General features: G+C 39.9%; 1 protein-coding gene across 1 annotated transcript; it reads left to right on the top strand.

Annotated features, from left to right (window-relative positions):
* Positions 1 to 11,854: 11,854 nt before the first annotated feature.
* LOC145436154 (uncharacterized) lies at positions 11,855 to 16,190 on the top strand. Its single transcript, XM_080313434.1, has 2 exons — positions 11,855 to 14,132; positions 15,006 to 16,190. The coding sequence occupies exons 1-2, from the start codon at positions 13,570 to 13,572 to the stop codon at positions 15,286 to 15,288; spliced, it is 846 nt and encodes a 281-aa protein (XP_080169560.1). The 5' UTR covers positions 11,855 to 13,569; the 3' UTR covers positions 15,289 to 16,190.
* Positions 16,191 to 16,476: the final 286 nt, after the last annotated feature.

Below are 16,476 nucleotides of genomic sequence, written 5' to 3'. Positions count from 1 at the left end.
TCACGCAATCACGTATAGATAGATATACCCCGTGGTTCTGCACGAGTCTGGCTCCAAGCATTTCAGAAGTATCCTGACATTACTCATACCATATCAACGCCAATACCTACATGTATAGAATGCCCAACCCATTTGGTAATGAGTTTTGACACGGGAGTATTCGTATTACCATCACATTTGTTTTCAGACAACGACGGTTTGTGATTTCTGTCGTACTTTATACAAAATATTGATTAATACATCGCTTATATACACGCTGACGATTCCACGCCCACATTGTAGACTGCGACGATGGAAGCGTCCATGTATTTTGTTATCTTTGGATCTCGCAGATGTCAAGAAGACAACTGAAATTGTCGAAATACGTGCTTTAGTAGATATTTCATTGGATAACCTATTATGGCGTGTCATATGTGGCGAAAATAAATTGGCTCATGGAAATTTAATGTACGCGTATATTTCAATACCACCTACGGCAAAAGTACACTATATGTATTTATAGCATGATGCCTGTATTGCTCAGTGTACTTTTCGTAAAGTTTGCTTTGCAGTCCCAGACCTGTACACGAGTACTAGGTGAGAACTGTGAAGTTTGTTAACTGATATTCATAAATGTTGGAAGCATTTCAACGACAATAGCAAGCGATTGGTTGCTTCGTCAGTATTTCGCGACCGTTAACATTTTCGATGAAAGCCGGCTCAATAAACAGCTTCACACTTAACTACCCTAACTTATAAATGTATAGTCTTTCAACAAGTTTTTGCTGTCTTGCAGGGGCATTTCCTTTCTGTATGAGCTATTGTCATTATATTTCTACGACCAGTAACACCGCGAATGTATACTTGACCCTTCACTTATGAGTTACTTCTGCAGACTTTGGTCAATCGCAGTGTCGCATCAGACTGTATTATTGCAGGAAATGATCCTGTCTGAAAGCTGTCAGGTAATTTTATTTGTTTTTGTTTAATATATACATCGAGTAAAGCAGCGTCTTCTGCAGTTAGCAGAGTGTTTGGTTATAGTCCCGCGCGTTTCCAAAGATCTGTGTCTCTTGCAAACTTTTGCAGCGCCGAACATGAAACAAGGTCAAATTCGAAAATTGCTTTCCCTACACTGGTACCTAACTGGATTATCTTAGCACGACTTGGCCAAACTGTGATAAACATTATTTACAGTTCAAGAAACTTTTATCGGGTCAGGGAATACGAAAACATGATGTAATTTGGGTCGGGTTACAGTCAGTCATCGCTTCGAATTTCATGATGTTGTAGATGCTAGAAAGTAACAACTGACTGATACCCGAGCATCGTTAAAACACCGGGCATCGTTCACGATTTGATATAAGAATCCTCGTATGAATGCATATCACCAAGAAATTATTTTCAACCATGCAGCATAATTGTATTGGTGAAGAGATTCCAAATTAAACGCAAATGCTTGGCCAAGGTCTAAACGTTTTCTATTTGCAGGTAGATTTTAGTTGAAATAATTCCATAAATAATTCTTTTCCGTAAAACCTTTCCGATGCCACCTGTCAATAATTGCATGAGAACTGTTCGATCGCCTGAAATTCCGAATGGTATTCGCCGAGATGGGAGCTCAGCATACATAGTGAATAGTGGGACCTCCATTCCACAAATCTGCAAGCTACCGAGGGTGATAGTAAATATTTTATAGATATATTTACTGGGGATGAGTGACATCTCATCACTAAATGCCAATACATAAAGTTTACCAAACCTAAGCGCAATATGATATGTGCAGACCTAACACCCACCCATGCAGTTTCGCACGATTGATACCACGAACCCAAGCGAACTTTGGCCAAGCTCGCAAATCAAAGAATCCCGTTCTTGAACTTTCACTTCGTGCGGATGGGGGTCTGGCACTCCACATGCAAGGCGAGACGACGCAACAAAAGGACCACGCTGTCCTGTCTGCATTCGATACGTCACCGCCGACTGTAAGCCGCGAGTCGATGCGCCCGTAATCTAGAACGCTGAAATAGTATCGTACGAGTTTCCGTATTGCTGGAATCAAACGGAGCGACGCGACGCGGACAATCGGAATCAGATTAACAGCTAGCGATCCGTTAATCCGATTCTGTGAGCAAAAGTTAAACAATATATGTTTGAATGCGGATTAGGATTTCGATGATCTATATTATTTTCTCGCAAAGACTAGGGAACTTTTACCATCAGTTGAAAGATAAAAGCATGGAATAACACTGTAAAAGTCCAAAGGTTGAATCCGTACTGGCGGAGTGGTGTAAAGTGTATTGAATAAGTCGGTTTAGCGTACTATAACGCTGCTCAGCAGTGTCAGTCTTGCAGCTATAATCATAATTCTATTATTTCTATCTGATCAGGTCGGAAGATTTATATGGAAATGGCTCAACGGGATGTACAATACATTATGTAATTTAATGATCATATAGGAGGCTGCCTAAACGCGGTCTACTGGATGTAAAAGTATCATTTTATGGCCGGTGAAACATTTATCTTCTAACTCTCTTTTTTATGTCGCTTCCTGACCGTTTTCATTCGTATCATTATATATTTCCTTTGTTTTTACTTTCCCTGGACCTGTTGTCGTAAAAAAGTTTTCGAAATGACGACGCAGTGACGGAGGGGGCAGGATAAGCCTCTGACATTTTGGCAGATGAGACTCAAGCGCAGTCTCTGACAAATACGGTCAATCAACAATCTGTGCCAGCATATCAGTCAACGTACCAGTGACCAGTTCGCCGAAATATACCTTTGCGTTTTAATTCCCACTCATTCTCGTATAGTTTAACACTATTTAATCATATGAATCGGAAACCTGTGGACATGTTTAACTAAGTATAGTGCTTTAACAATGTCCAAGTTTGATAACAGCAATGTAAAAATTTCTAACTCGTTAGTTAGAAATAGGAGCAAATTCAATTCGTGGCAACATTGACAAGCAATCAATGAAGCGTGTAGGCTATGCTGTACGACTCGGACGGTTCCACGTCAAAAACATGGTAGCATTTTGATGTAACTGCTGCTATTTTGATATTGCTGTCGGTACCAATAATTTTCAAAGATCTCAAAATGGACTCCAACGTATCAATCGTCAGTTTGGCCAAATGACACGTCAACAATCGTGAAAACTCCCGTGTTACGGTCGTCAAACTACGTCGTGAGTCACGTGACGTCTTTTTCGCAAACCACGTAAATCGCGTCATACCTGAGCACGCTCGCCGAATGACACAAATAGTTTTTTTACTGTAAATCTGTAACAGAATATTTATTGACGTACTGTATGTCTGTTTGACAGAAAATCCGATAACAGCTGATATAATTGTCGCCTGACCGATTACCATGCGCGATTTGTTGATTCAGTGCGATATATTCCAGGTTTACCAATACTGATTTATTTGGCTTAATCTTCGTGGTGTTACGGAATTAATGGTCGTTCACCCCTTTCAAAATACTCTTGTTTTGATTACTTGGCAGCCAACTTACAGCACGTTCAAATTACATTTTAAGTTTTTAAGAGTATTTTTATATTGTATATGGTATTTCTGTACCTCAAAGAAGCTCTTCAAATGCTAATCTTTTGTAAAAAAACCCGCATGCAGGTCGATTGGCGACGAGCCTAAGAGCCCAGGAGACCCAGATACTTAGGAAAGGGCTTTAGAGTCGAACTTGCACCTGCAATCCATTGGTGTTGCTGAAATGAAAGGTACTAGGCCTGCTACGCTATTTGCCACATCATCAATATTATTAGAACTTGATCCTAATGACGTGATACCACCCAGCGTTGGATTGATTTCAAGAATGGCAAGTACGGCACGCTAGATGAATTTGATTCCGCATATTTAGATAATGCGACTTAATGACATCATTATTGAGTCATTCAATTCACCGTTCTTGAGTGCTTCTTTCTCTCTCCTCGCTATTCAATCGATCACCATCATGCGTATACTTTTACGCTATTTAGGTTTGAATCCTGCGGATATAGTCTTTCCCAATAATCCAAAGAGCATAGCGATAATCCACCAGTCCCCTCACCCTAAATCAAGTTCAATACCACACTCCAAACCCCCTAGGCCTGCAAACTTGGCCTGAGGCATTGCATTAAAACTCACCGTTGGGGACTTTAACCAAATCAATAGTCTGAAAACGGTTACCCAGTGAAAATGTAATTTTCGTCTCTCTCCTTGGCGTTCGTGGAATGGAAAACTTCGTCAAATTTAAAAGACTGGATTAATAAAGCGATATATTTACTTATTGTTCGGGCACGGAGTGCTTGCCTGGAATAGTTGAACTTCTAGCTTTCAAGCCTTTGAGTTATACATAACATTGAGATGCACGTAATCCATCACATAGCTCTTTCTTATGCAAATCAAAGAGAATATAGTTCCATACTAGAAATAGTTTATTATAGCATGTTTTTTTAAATCATTTAGTCAGATTCTGCGCAACAGTTGATGAAAGTTGCGGTAAAAATTTGCATGAAAAATAGATAAACTTACGGAATGTTGCACTATAAAATTTCTCCAAGCATCTTAAAACATCATAACATAATAGATTATGAATATCTAGGAAGCTGTCGGGAGCTGTAAAAAAAGTTGCAAAAATTGCCAAAACTTGTCCTAATGATCATATCTCGTATGCAAATTTATGCCGTTCTAGGTACAAATCGGTAAAATTCCTCAGTACCCTCACTAAACGCTTTACAACCAAATTAGTTCATAGAATATACTGATTGTTCAAACAAAATAAGGGGGAATGTAAAAGAACTGTATTGTCGCTGTTCAACAGTCTTTTTAGCATGTGCTGTGCGGATGGGATAATCAAATATCCTTCCAAATTTGCCGGACGAATGCATATCTCGAGGCGATAAAGCGCCTTTTACCTCTGAGCGTCCCTTCAATCGGAACGATAAGCGTATTTGTACAGATGGTGTGTCCATTCTTTAAGTTAACCACGTGCGGACTTTCATCTTGCCGTCTTTCATGAGCAGTTATATGGGTGGCGAGCGCTGACAAAGGTTGCATGAATCTTTTTTCTATGGCAGCTCTATCTTTGCTATCGATAAGGTCTTATCTGATTAGGATACATCCCATTAATGACACGGGACCACCAAGCAAGGAAAACGACATACATTAGAATGATGGAAAGGACAGTGACGGCCCTGGATGATGCATATGTGTCGGGAAAACGTGCTACCGAAGCGTTGTCAGAAAACCTGAGAGGTAAATTGAGGGGTTCGAATATACCTTGTACTTGTCTGACAACACGCCTATAGGAATAAGCAAATTCGGGTGGGATATAGACGAGATTAACAGTCCGAAAATTGATTATTATTGTCCATGTTCATTTGAGATGTGTCAAGGTCAACACCCCTAACCATAGATTAATGGATTTATTAATGAACAAATGCTGTATGGATAACTGTGGGCTATATCATGCGTGCAATTGAGAATGGTTTATTGTGCCAATTCATTCCAATTTGAACAATTCTAGTCTATACTGTAGGTAGAGTTGTTAAATAAATGTTAGATTTTTTTTCTGTCTGGTAATATCACAGACAAACACGCACATTGCTAGCAGGGATGATTCGAACAAGTCTCAGTTATGTAGATTTATCAGGTGGTCTTCGTGAATGGGAATGATATCTTATGACGATGTCAGTAAACACCATTTCACTATAACACCACACGTTATCAACGAATCTCTAGTATGGGTGAAATAGGATTGCATCACAGACACTGAGTAGGAATTGAGGGATTGAGACCTGTTTACGTTGTAAAATGTACATTATAAAAATTTAACTAACATACATTCTCATACGCCCCCATCGTTGGTCACTGATTTTGGATTCCCTGAATTATTACGTCCCGAGACATAGTTGCATGAAAGCCTATAAAGATGAACCGCATTGACCTAAAATTTTTTTTTCTACATGGTGTATGAGTCGGCGTTGAATATACAAGTAAGTTTTACTTGAAAGATAATAACATCATGCGCTTCAAAACTGCTTTCAAGAGACGTAACTATCAGCAAAGTAATTCTGTATTTTACGTAAACTTCAAGTTATTATAATTTCACATAGCTATATATCATTGCTAATGAAAACTATGATTCCATGTCTATGGCACTGATCAGATGAAATTCCAATTGCAAGTGGATAAATATGGACGGTCTATTATTATTATATCGGAAGTCAGAGAAATTGTGGTCATCAACATGTGAAATGCACTGAAGTGCATGTTAGATAAATATAAATATGAATTATACAGTGACGTATTATCCGGAAACAAAACAACAGCCGATTGTAACCCAGCGTATCGGTTACAGAATGCTATAATGTATAACCTGGGGCTCCGTTTTGTAATGGTATCATCAGGAGAACGCGGCGTTGCTTCTGTATCAAAGAACCAACTGAGTTATACTCCTTGTATGTATCTCCCTTCCAAAATAAAACGAGACGAAACAATGCATTGCATTGATAGCAGAACATTGGTTTATCTAATGTGCAGATTCATTATGGACTATGCAGATATGTGTTAACTATATTCTACTATATGATGCAGTTTACTTCTCTATCCTCTAACGTATAATTGATTTCGGCGTCATAGTATATACGACCACAACCACACGTTCAGAAATATAGCAAATATGGCAACCGTTTCATAGAATGAAAAAAGACAATGTGACGTTACGTTATCTTTTAACTGTCTGAAAGAAGATATTACATCAGTTTTTCCACACATAAACCTATTTGTATGAGCACGGACGCTTTGATCATTCAAGATACTATGGCGGCCTGTGGCTACATCGGCGATAAATATATACCTTGCCACGTCCCCAATGTATGTCAGTCTCAACTCATTCATCACAGACTGTGAAAGGTGTTTAACTGCTTATGTTCACGGCCCACCCTGAGAGAAAAGGAACGGGTTTGATCGTGGTACGTTTGTGATCCATCACCGGCGGGGGTTTGAAGAGCATGTTTTGGGGTGATTTAAAGACGTGTACCTTAAGACGCTGGCGGTGAACCGGAGGTGAGCGAATAAGCATGATGCCTATTGGATATTGGATATGCTGACAGCAATTGGCCAGTAGGTGGTAATGCTATGTGCGGGTTCCTGCATTGAAATAGCAAATAAGTTTCTAGTGCTACATGACTTAGAATTATCTGTTTTGATTTGGAGGGGGTGGTCAGATTGAGTATCTGATTTATTGGATTGTCATTCAAGTTTCGGGTCGAGTCGAATATTCGAGTGCCAAATTTCAACAAGTTAGAAGAGTACCTATAACCTCAAAAGTTAAAATATATATATGTATATATTTCGGGTCTATATTGACAATGATGACAGCTCCACGTCATCCGATATAATATTGTATTTCTAGACCATGACTATATCGTAACGCTTGGTGACTATTATGAAGATTAATCACTACTTGACAGAAATGTCGTTCCATGAATATTAGTAACCGCAACATGTTTTCGGTGATGGACTACAGCTAGTCGAGATTTCGAGGATCCAACGTTGGAAATTCAATCTGTGAACTATATAGTTTTGTAGATGTTACTCTTGATGCAAAGGCGTATATTTTCGTTACACAAAGTCGATTGTCACTTCACAGCTCTAATCATTACAATTGACACCCGACTGGGATTCATAGACTCGATTCGTTATGCCTAGTTCTATTTGTAAGCATATATTGTAACCGTCCTCAGCATGTCATGTACGAAAAGGACTAGTATAGCTCCAATAAAATGAGCTTGTCGGTCTATAGGGAATGAGAAATAACACTGGCAGCTATCGTTCTTTTATTCAATTACCACGAGGCCTCCGATAACTTATTGAGCTATCTTAGGCCCTCCTGACACTTGACAAATATTGATCACATCTAAATTCTGATATAAGCAGAGAAAATACAGTGGCCAAGACTTGGGATTGTGAGTCGCGACAAAAAAGGCAGAATAGAACGTGGTTCGGTCATAGTGGTCAATGGCGTAACCGTTAATTGAGATTTCGATGTCGCAATTCGCAGCATAAAATTTGAGCGGGTGATAACAATGTAATGCCCTGTGTCGCTCTGATTTCAACCTTCCATTCGGTGCACGGCACTCATGTATTATGGAGTAGAAGTCTTTCACCGCAATGTGTTAATTCCACCGACCGTCGTGCTATATTATATACACAAAAAAGGTTAGCGTATTTAAAACTATCAAATCAACTAAACTATCAAAGTGTTAACATAATTTCATTCCTTCGAGAGATGAAGATTAATTCCGATATTTCTCAATTTATTCATAAAGTGGCTTGAAATTGGAAATTCGCTAGAAAATCCATGTTGCCCTCTCACCCAAATCCAAATATTGTTTTAAAAACTCGTTAATCGCATTTCGAGCAAAATTCTTTTATCCGTCCGTCTCGAATGAAAATTGAAAATCGTTATGTCTGACTGTTCGTGAAATGCAAAATCGGGGTTCACAATGTCATGACATCAGTAAGCATAATTCTCAACGTTACGTAACAATCCAAGAGTGGAAAATTGTATTTTTTTGAACAATGTACAATTGTGCTTGTGACAGTATCCTGAAATCATAGTTTTCTTCCTGTGATTTCATAATTAGGTGTCAGTTTCCTTGTATGTACGTATCATTTTGACAGGGGTAATGCACACTAAATACGGAGTTAAATGCGAGAAATAGCATCAACACAACGCAACAGCTCCGGAGCCCGCCAGCATTTAAGCAATTAAAATTCCGAATCAAACCACACTCGCGGCTGGAAAATCAAATCGACTTCAATTCCGTGCATAAATTAAAATTTCGAACGCCTCCAAGAAATATCGATTCCTTTGCGGACAGTATTCGTCCAAAGCGCTGTTGAGCGAAAAGCCTCGCATCGATTATGTGACAAAGCACGGGACTTTATTGAATTTGTCCCTTAATGTCGAGCCCTTGAACTCCCAACGGGATCAGACTCCGCGTCGGTACTGCCTTGATCCAGACGGCGGATCCGGCGCGATAGCACGACGAAGGTATAACCTTGCAAGACTCCAAATTATTCACGCAGTAGATGCGCGGGTATTGACCAGCACCTGTCAGTTAGGAATAAACAATCAATGATTAATCCCTTTGGATTAGGCGATACGTGACGAACATGGATTGGAAACCGACAAAACACTACAGTCGTATGTTGTAACGCATAAATCAATAAAGAACGCGCAGCCGCTCACTGCAGTCGCGCACAAGAAATCTGAAGTGATGACCTCTTTCTTAGTCGCTACGGACTGTTGTCGAAGGGACCGCACAGTGAGTCGGTGAGTGTGCGCAGACTCGTGGAAAATTAGAGGGAACATTGGTTACAATACGTCCTCCTTCAAGAGGATTTGTCCTCCTTTTCACGAAACAGAAAATGTCCTCCGAGGACGCCTACATGTACTCCTTTACATCTTTTACAGATAAAGTGATGGACAGAGTCAAATGAAAATCGGCATAAATGACGTGAACCAAGTGATACGGACGTTCGAGTTGGTCATTCGGGAGTCGAATCAGAGTGATGACCTTATTTTGTAGACAGCACAAGAAGATTTCAAATACATATATCAAAATCTGCTGTTTTCAATTTCAGTCTGCCAACTTTTATGATCTGTTAAAACTGTCCCCTATTCCCGATTCCAAAATATGGTAACCCTAATTAAATGAAATCATATCTTAGGTTATTATTTTTCATGGCCGAAGAGTGTGAGGAAATAACTGATTTGGTTAGCGTACTGTGTTCAATACGTCCTCGATAATTGACTGGGAACAGGTTTAAGTCCCAAGCATTGATAAACTGATCTCATGAAATATGCAGAATGGTTAACCCCTGTGCTATTTTAACATGCCAAATATAGCCGTGCGCACATGTTGTATCTTTCTTATCAGTGTCGTGAAAAAATTTATCCTTTCGTTTTCAACTTCATATGATTGAATTGATGTAGGAATAGAAGGACACAGCTCGTCACCCCCGATCAATAAGCTTCATTATTTATGTTTCCCTGGGAGACTATATTACTACGCAATCTAATGTAAGCATTTTGCTGACATTGATATCGAACGCGACATGTTTTGTGAGCTGTGCTCCCTGAATATTTATTAGATTTCAGTCGGTGACGTCGTGATTAAATTCTATTCCAATGAGTCTTCAACTCTTCATGGAGGCGAATTCATTAAACGAAATCTAATCACCGACATCGATAGCTCGCGCGCGTTTCCTGAGTTCGTGTAGTTGACCATAATATAGGATACTTCAAACGAAGGAACAGGAAAGAGGTATTCCTAATGAATGTACTACCTCCGCCATAGTGTGAAATGGTGGAAATGTACAGATGCTTGAGAATGATTTTCATTACCGTGAGGTATTGCGGTGACATTATCGCAAAAGAATCCAAGCAACGGCGACGACAATCAGACATCAGCAAGAAGCGGTTAGTCCAAAATCACCCTTGCAGAACATTCGTCGAATGGTTGATTTCACTGTACTGTTATGCGGTGTGAAATTTGATGTGTTTAACATGCATCTCAGCATATAATGACGAGTATCTACCGTTGCTACGAAATGGCTAGTTGGTAAACGTTTCATATAGATACATGAGCTATGTCGCCATATGTTTAGGCAAATGATATCAAACAAAATTCCAACCCATACCAAAATTTTGTATCATACATGTAGGCTACAATACATTATATGACTACAAATATCGCGAAGTAGAAGTGGAAATACTCTACAAATCAACCTCAAGAGTAACTGTGACAATGGTACGAATAGACTTGAGTGTTACGTGTCTTATGCGTGAAATTGGAAGTATCTCGTCAATGCCTACCTCTGTTCATAGCACATCATTTCCACATGGTTCTATGTTCTCATTGGAGGTTATCATTTACGATATGTAAAAGACAGGATTACCATTTTATTTTTGTGGCACACCATTTCAGTTACTAAGCACAGGGAGACACGGTTCTCACCTGTCAACTAGACGCCTATGTTCATTGTGACATATACCCTGGGTTCGTTCTCCTTCGTTGATTGCACCTGAATGAAGCGACAGATACAGGATATTTCTAAAATTAGATCATATACGTCACAGTGTTGCAATCTAAGAGCGTTTGAGGTGACGTTCAGAACAATATACCTGTTTGAGGTTTATTGATTCCCATAAAAGTCACAGACACCATAATACGCGATTGAAGTCATGCGTGTTGTGTTGAATGTTAGGTCACTTTATTGCATTTAAACACTTAAGGTTCATTTAGATTAGTAGAACCTTTCATTAAAAAATATCAAACAATCAATTATATTACAGCAACACATGTTATTACTAGTTTGGATTGGATTACCTCCATTATACTCGAACTTGATGTAATACTACGCACCCGCGGCAAGATCATGCCATTAACTAATATGTCACTTCATCGTCAGTGACATCAGATTTTCGATGAAATTACAGGTGAAAAATAAACAAATGATCGACTAAAAGACCGGTGCATGTTCTAGAATATACTGGTTTAGTCTTTCTCAAGTTTGCCGAGAATATCCAAAGATATGAACAATCCCCTAGTCCAAGCATCATGTGGCAGGTCCGTAGGTAACTTCACATTGGTGTACTGACTAATAATAATTATCACAAACTGCATTATCATTTACCCCTAGAAGAATCATGGTTGTATTTGAAAAAGTAGCGTAATGTCCATAAAGTACTCGAATATGGTGTGCATTGTGTACTACGGCTATATGCATCTACTTTCGCAGTACTTTCAAATCTGTCACTAACAGCAGGTACTTGTAAGAAATGCGTTTTGAGCTAAGGAATTCATGCGGAGTTGAAAATCGGGACAGCAACTTTGAAAATGTCTACGAAAATATTTCCAGGCAAGGCAGGTGCGATAGTGGGATGTATGTCAACAAGCCGTAACTGTATGCTATTTAAAGTATTTGAGACGGTTATATCCATCAAATTAGGCTTGCGAATTGCGTGACTCCAACGCCGAAAATGTGATATGGCGAATATTTACTGTATACCAAAATAAAAACCCAGCTCTCATTACAATTCGAAAAAAGTTGCTTCTCTCGCATAGAGTATCTCTCGATTCCGCACCATGAAATTGGCTTGTTGCATCACAAAACTCTTCAGTCTTCTTCGCGGGCGTCGCAGGGCTAGCAGGTGCGGCGTAAAATAAGGGGACATATCCCATCCGAATCTATAGTTACGGCATATTGATCCTTTTTGGCATCCAAGTAATTCAGTTTTAAGCTTACTGTCTGGTAGACTGGTATTTAGAGGGTTCATAAACTGAGGAACATTTTGTATTTTAGTTGTGTCTGGAGAGGACTGCAGAATCACGAATTAGAATGCATATGGTTAACTTGAAATTATTGACTTTATTGTTGGTAAATATACAAATTTCATGCAAACACATATACGAATAGCATATATCCATTTAGGCTTGCACATTTCACTTCCCATTGTTTAATGTACGCTTATTGGATAAAGGAGGCTTATACAGCGCAAATAGACATAGACTATCATAAACTAAGTTGCATCTTATCGCTCTTCATTTTTACACGATCAAGCATATGTTTGCATTTTGCGAATCTCCATATAGCTGTCAATTTTATCGCTGCAATAAATCGTATGCTATCAGATAACGAGGTAGTTAAATAAATTTGTAATACTTAGTCATGTGAGATTTCGAAGATTGTAGACACTAAATGGCTGCGATATGTAATTTATGATTCCGTCTATAGTTGAATGGTAATCGTGAGATACATTATTGTCTCCACAACCAAATAATATCAGAGAAGGTGAGACACATCCGACTACCGATAGCGTGGCTATTATGACCCGTACGAGTAATCACGGGACAACAAATGGAAATGCCATTAATTGCACACCAGAATGAACGACAGACTGTATATCATTGTACAATAATATTGCGACATGTTTAATGTCCGAAACTTAATATAAACATTATGGGCTATTCATCGACCACTCATAAATAGACCTTGTTGCTGCGACAGATAAAGTCACTGGACTGGATGTATGTGAGGAGAGAGGGTCTTTGTAAATTCGAAAGGATTGAACATATCATAAGCATGCATGAGCATTACAACGCTACAATCAACGTAATAAACTGATGTGGTGCGAAACTCTTTAAACGGCACTCAAATTCCAATGGTAGTACGTATTGTTTTTCCCTTTTCGTGTTCACGGTTACTACAATTGTAAATTTGCGCCAGGTCGATGATATCCCTAATTATGATTCGTAATCTGCCGCCTTACATTGCGACCCCCTTTCATTCGAGTTATTTTATGACATAGCTTATGTGGACGGAAGTCAAGGAGGTGCCTAAATGGTAGTAGTTAAGCAGCAGCGATTATAAATACCTGAATTATAACTCAAAAACGAATGAGATAGGCTTGCGTATCCTGTATTTTTCACCATGTACGCTTCCTCGGTACCAGACGGTTTTATGTATCGGATTAAGACGGATAAATCCTTTTCGAGTACACTTGTAACCAGCATGCGCGCATATGTTCAGATTTAACGCTAGACATCACAAAGTCGGCCGGCGACTAATCCGCGCAGCCACCACCATGGGAGTACTGGATCAACTATCCCACCGGGCTTCGAAACGACACGGTGACACTTCGGCGCTCAACGAATTCAGTTTTCACGTCCCTCAACACTGCGACGCGCGTAACGTACGACTCGAAGTGGACTGTTTCAAAAAGCGAAAGGAATACAGAAAGTCTGTCGTTAAAGATCACACTAAAACCGTCAACAGCGTCGAAAGCATGAAGACCGATTCCGACTACGAATATTCGCTAACCAGGCGCGGAATGTCGGACGACATTGCGCTGTGTGTGGACCTTGAGGACTCATTCACGAACTGTAATCTAGACGATTTTTTTCCTCCGCCTTGTAAACAGCGCAAGCGCAGCATCTACGATGAATACTGGGACGCGTTGGGGCAGTCGCAATGCGAAACGTTGCTGACAGGTCCGAAATGCACCACCGCGAAGGTGTTATTGTATCCGGAAGAAGAATGGGCTAAAAACGCGAAAACAGTGCAATGGACCATAAAAGTTAATAGGTGAGCGTGCGAGATATTCATAGATGATCAGTAACGGAGTACTAATAACTTTTTGGAGTACTCAGCCATCTTTTGCCTACTTGCACTGCTTCACTCATCTGTCTTGGTTATCAGACTATTTCCACTTCTGTTTCATATTCTTCTGTTTTCGTGGCAAAACCAGGCGTAGGATACTTACTAGGAATTTGTTACTTTTCCTTATGCTTGTGAACCAATTTTGACCGGCTATGGAGGAATTATATGACATATGTTTGGTGGAAATTTGGATAATACGCATTATTTCACTCATGTATTTATAGGCTGATGTATTGTTATACATAATCCAAATGTGTATCTTAATTTCACTTGATAGATAATCGAAAACTACATTTCTAGCCACCTAAAAGTGATAGGCATGTACTAAAAGCGCTTTATATCTGTGCGTTTACTCCACGCTCATTGCCACATTTAACATGGTTTAGTTCCTACGTCCAAATCAACCAACCGCTTGTCCACTGGACCATACTTAGCGGCGCAATCATAACCTGTCATTCGCTAGTATGTCAAGACACTCGGGTTAAGAAGCTTACCACCCATATGCGCAGGTGCATTTTGAGAACTCGATCCACGACTTAATTGGATATATGTCTGCCGTTTGTGAAATGTGTGTTAGGTATACGAAGAATCGACCCAGATAATGTTTGCTTCCTATCGAGCAGAGTGATCTGTAAGAAGGCAGAATAGCTAATTCCACCGTTGTTTTACTGAACGGATAACGACGTTGTGAATTCCGGCACATAGCAATAAACGAAATGAAAGTGAACGTATACCTACGTATCATTCTCCTTGTTATGCTTGCTTGGACACTGTATAAGCATCATTTCATCTGTTTAGATGGTGGAAGAGATATTGCACGGTAGTCGAGAGCAGCCTCGGCGGTTCGCAAACTTATTCTGCGGTCGGACGCATCTCCCAAAACCGCGACGGGACATTAACCATAACCGGCCGCTTCAAGCGAAGGAACAGCCCGGACTTCAAGTTACATTTATCCGCGCGCATATCGCAAAGCGACGTTCAGAACGGATATCTGATGACCGGTGCTTTGCAACAGGGCGATTTGAAGCGAAGTAAAGGAATGGAGATAACGCATTTTGCCGTAATCCCGAAGAGACTGTGATTTTTCGTACCTGCGCGCGCAGCGAACATTCTATCTTCTCCGCAGTTGTCCTATCTTCCGATTATGACACATATATTTTCTATGACCAACAATACCTTTTGTCCGTTTGCATATAATGTCAGTCCGCCATCTGACAGTCATGCCTCGTGCTATATATACCGATGGACAACGCCATAATCCTTCTATTGCGTGTTGAGATAGTAATACGACATTTAGTATCGTTGGATGGATACAGCTGTGATATAATACGAACCCTCAGTAAAATTTACTTCGGTATTTGAAGTGCCGAGCAAGGACACATTCCCTTCAAACAACCAAGTTTTTTTATGGCCGCGTTCTTGCCTTTAATTGTCGCACAGCTCGCCATCCAGAATGGCCCTTTCACCACACGTTTTGTATGACTGTACGTGGCACTACAACTCACGCACCTACTGCAATAGCTATGTTCAACGGCTAAAATGTTATTCACCACGTGAATCATCATGATTTTAACGCACCAAGATATTGACAACGATTTTGAATCTGAATAGAGATATTTTAAGAACTATTGCTACGCGAGATTTGACCTTCAGAGTCACTGGTTCCGTAGTAATTTGTGTACTTCATTCGAATCAATTTGATATTAGTCAGTTATTCATCTCATGAATCCATGTATTTAAAGCTGACTGTAGCAAAACGATCACCGAGCGGCTGTAAAATTAGATGGTGGAGACAGTGCAACTACGTAACGCCGACGATGTTCAACGATTTATTGAATAAATAATTTATATATTTTCTTTCGTTTCTGTCAGTCGACACACGTTTATTTGAGTTTCCGTCCATCACTGCCGCACATTTTATTTTCGTCATGCGAGCGCATTCGACGAAGTTATTACTAATAAATTCAAACTTTGAAACTGTCAGACGGCTTCATCGTAGGATCGATTTTATAGAAATGACAGAGTAAGGACGCAGCAGCGAGTGGAATGTGGATTTACGGTGTAACGGCACTTGAGACTATAAAAACCGTGTAGCGCGTATCTGTCAGACGTAGGAGTGTCTTAACGGTCACCCGGGAAAACATGTCTGTAATGTTTATGAGCTATTTTCCGCTATTGCATTCTCGTTAGTGCTACACGGCACCAGACGTTTGGGATACGATGTGAAGGCCATAAATCACCGCCACCTAACAGAAGTAAGACTGGTTAT

Source organism: Botryllus schlosseri, chromosome 3 (assembly GCF_051294905.1).
Source record: "Botryllus schlosseri isolate E-star chromosome 3, Bs_hap1, whole genome shotgun sequence".
Classification (NCBI taxonomy): domain Eukaryota; kingdom Metazoa; phylum Chordata; class Ascidiacea; order Stolidobranchia; family Styelidae; genus Botryllus; species Botryllus schlosseri.
This window is presented reverse-complemented; position numbering and strand designations above follow the sequence as displayed.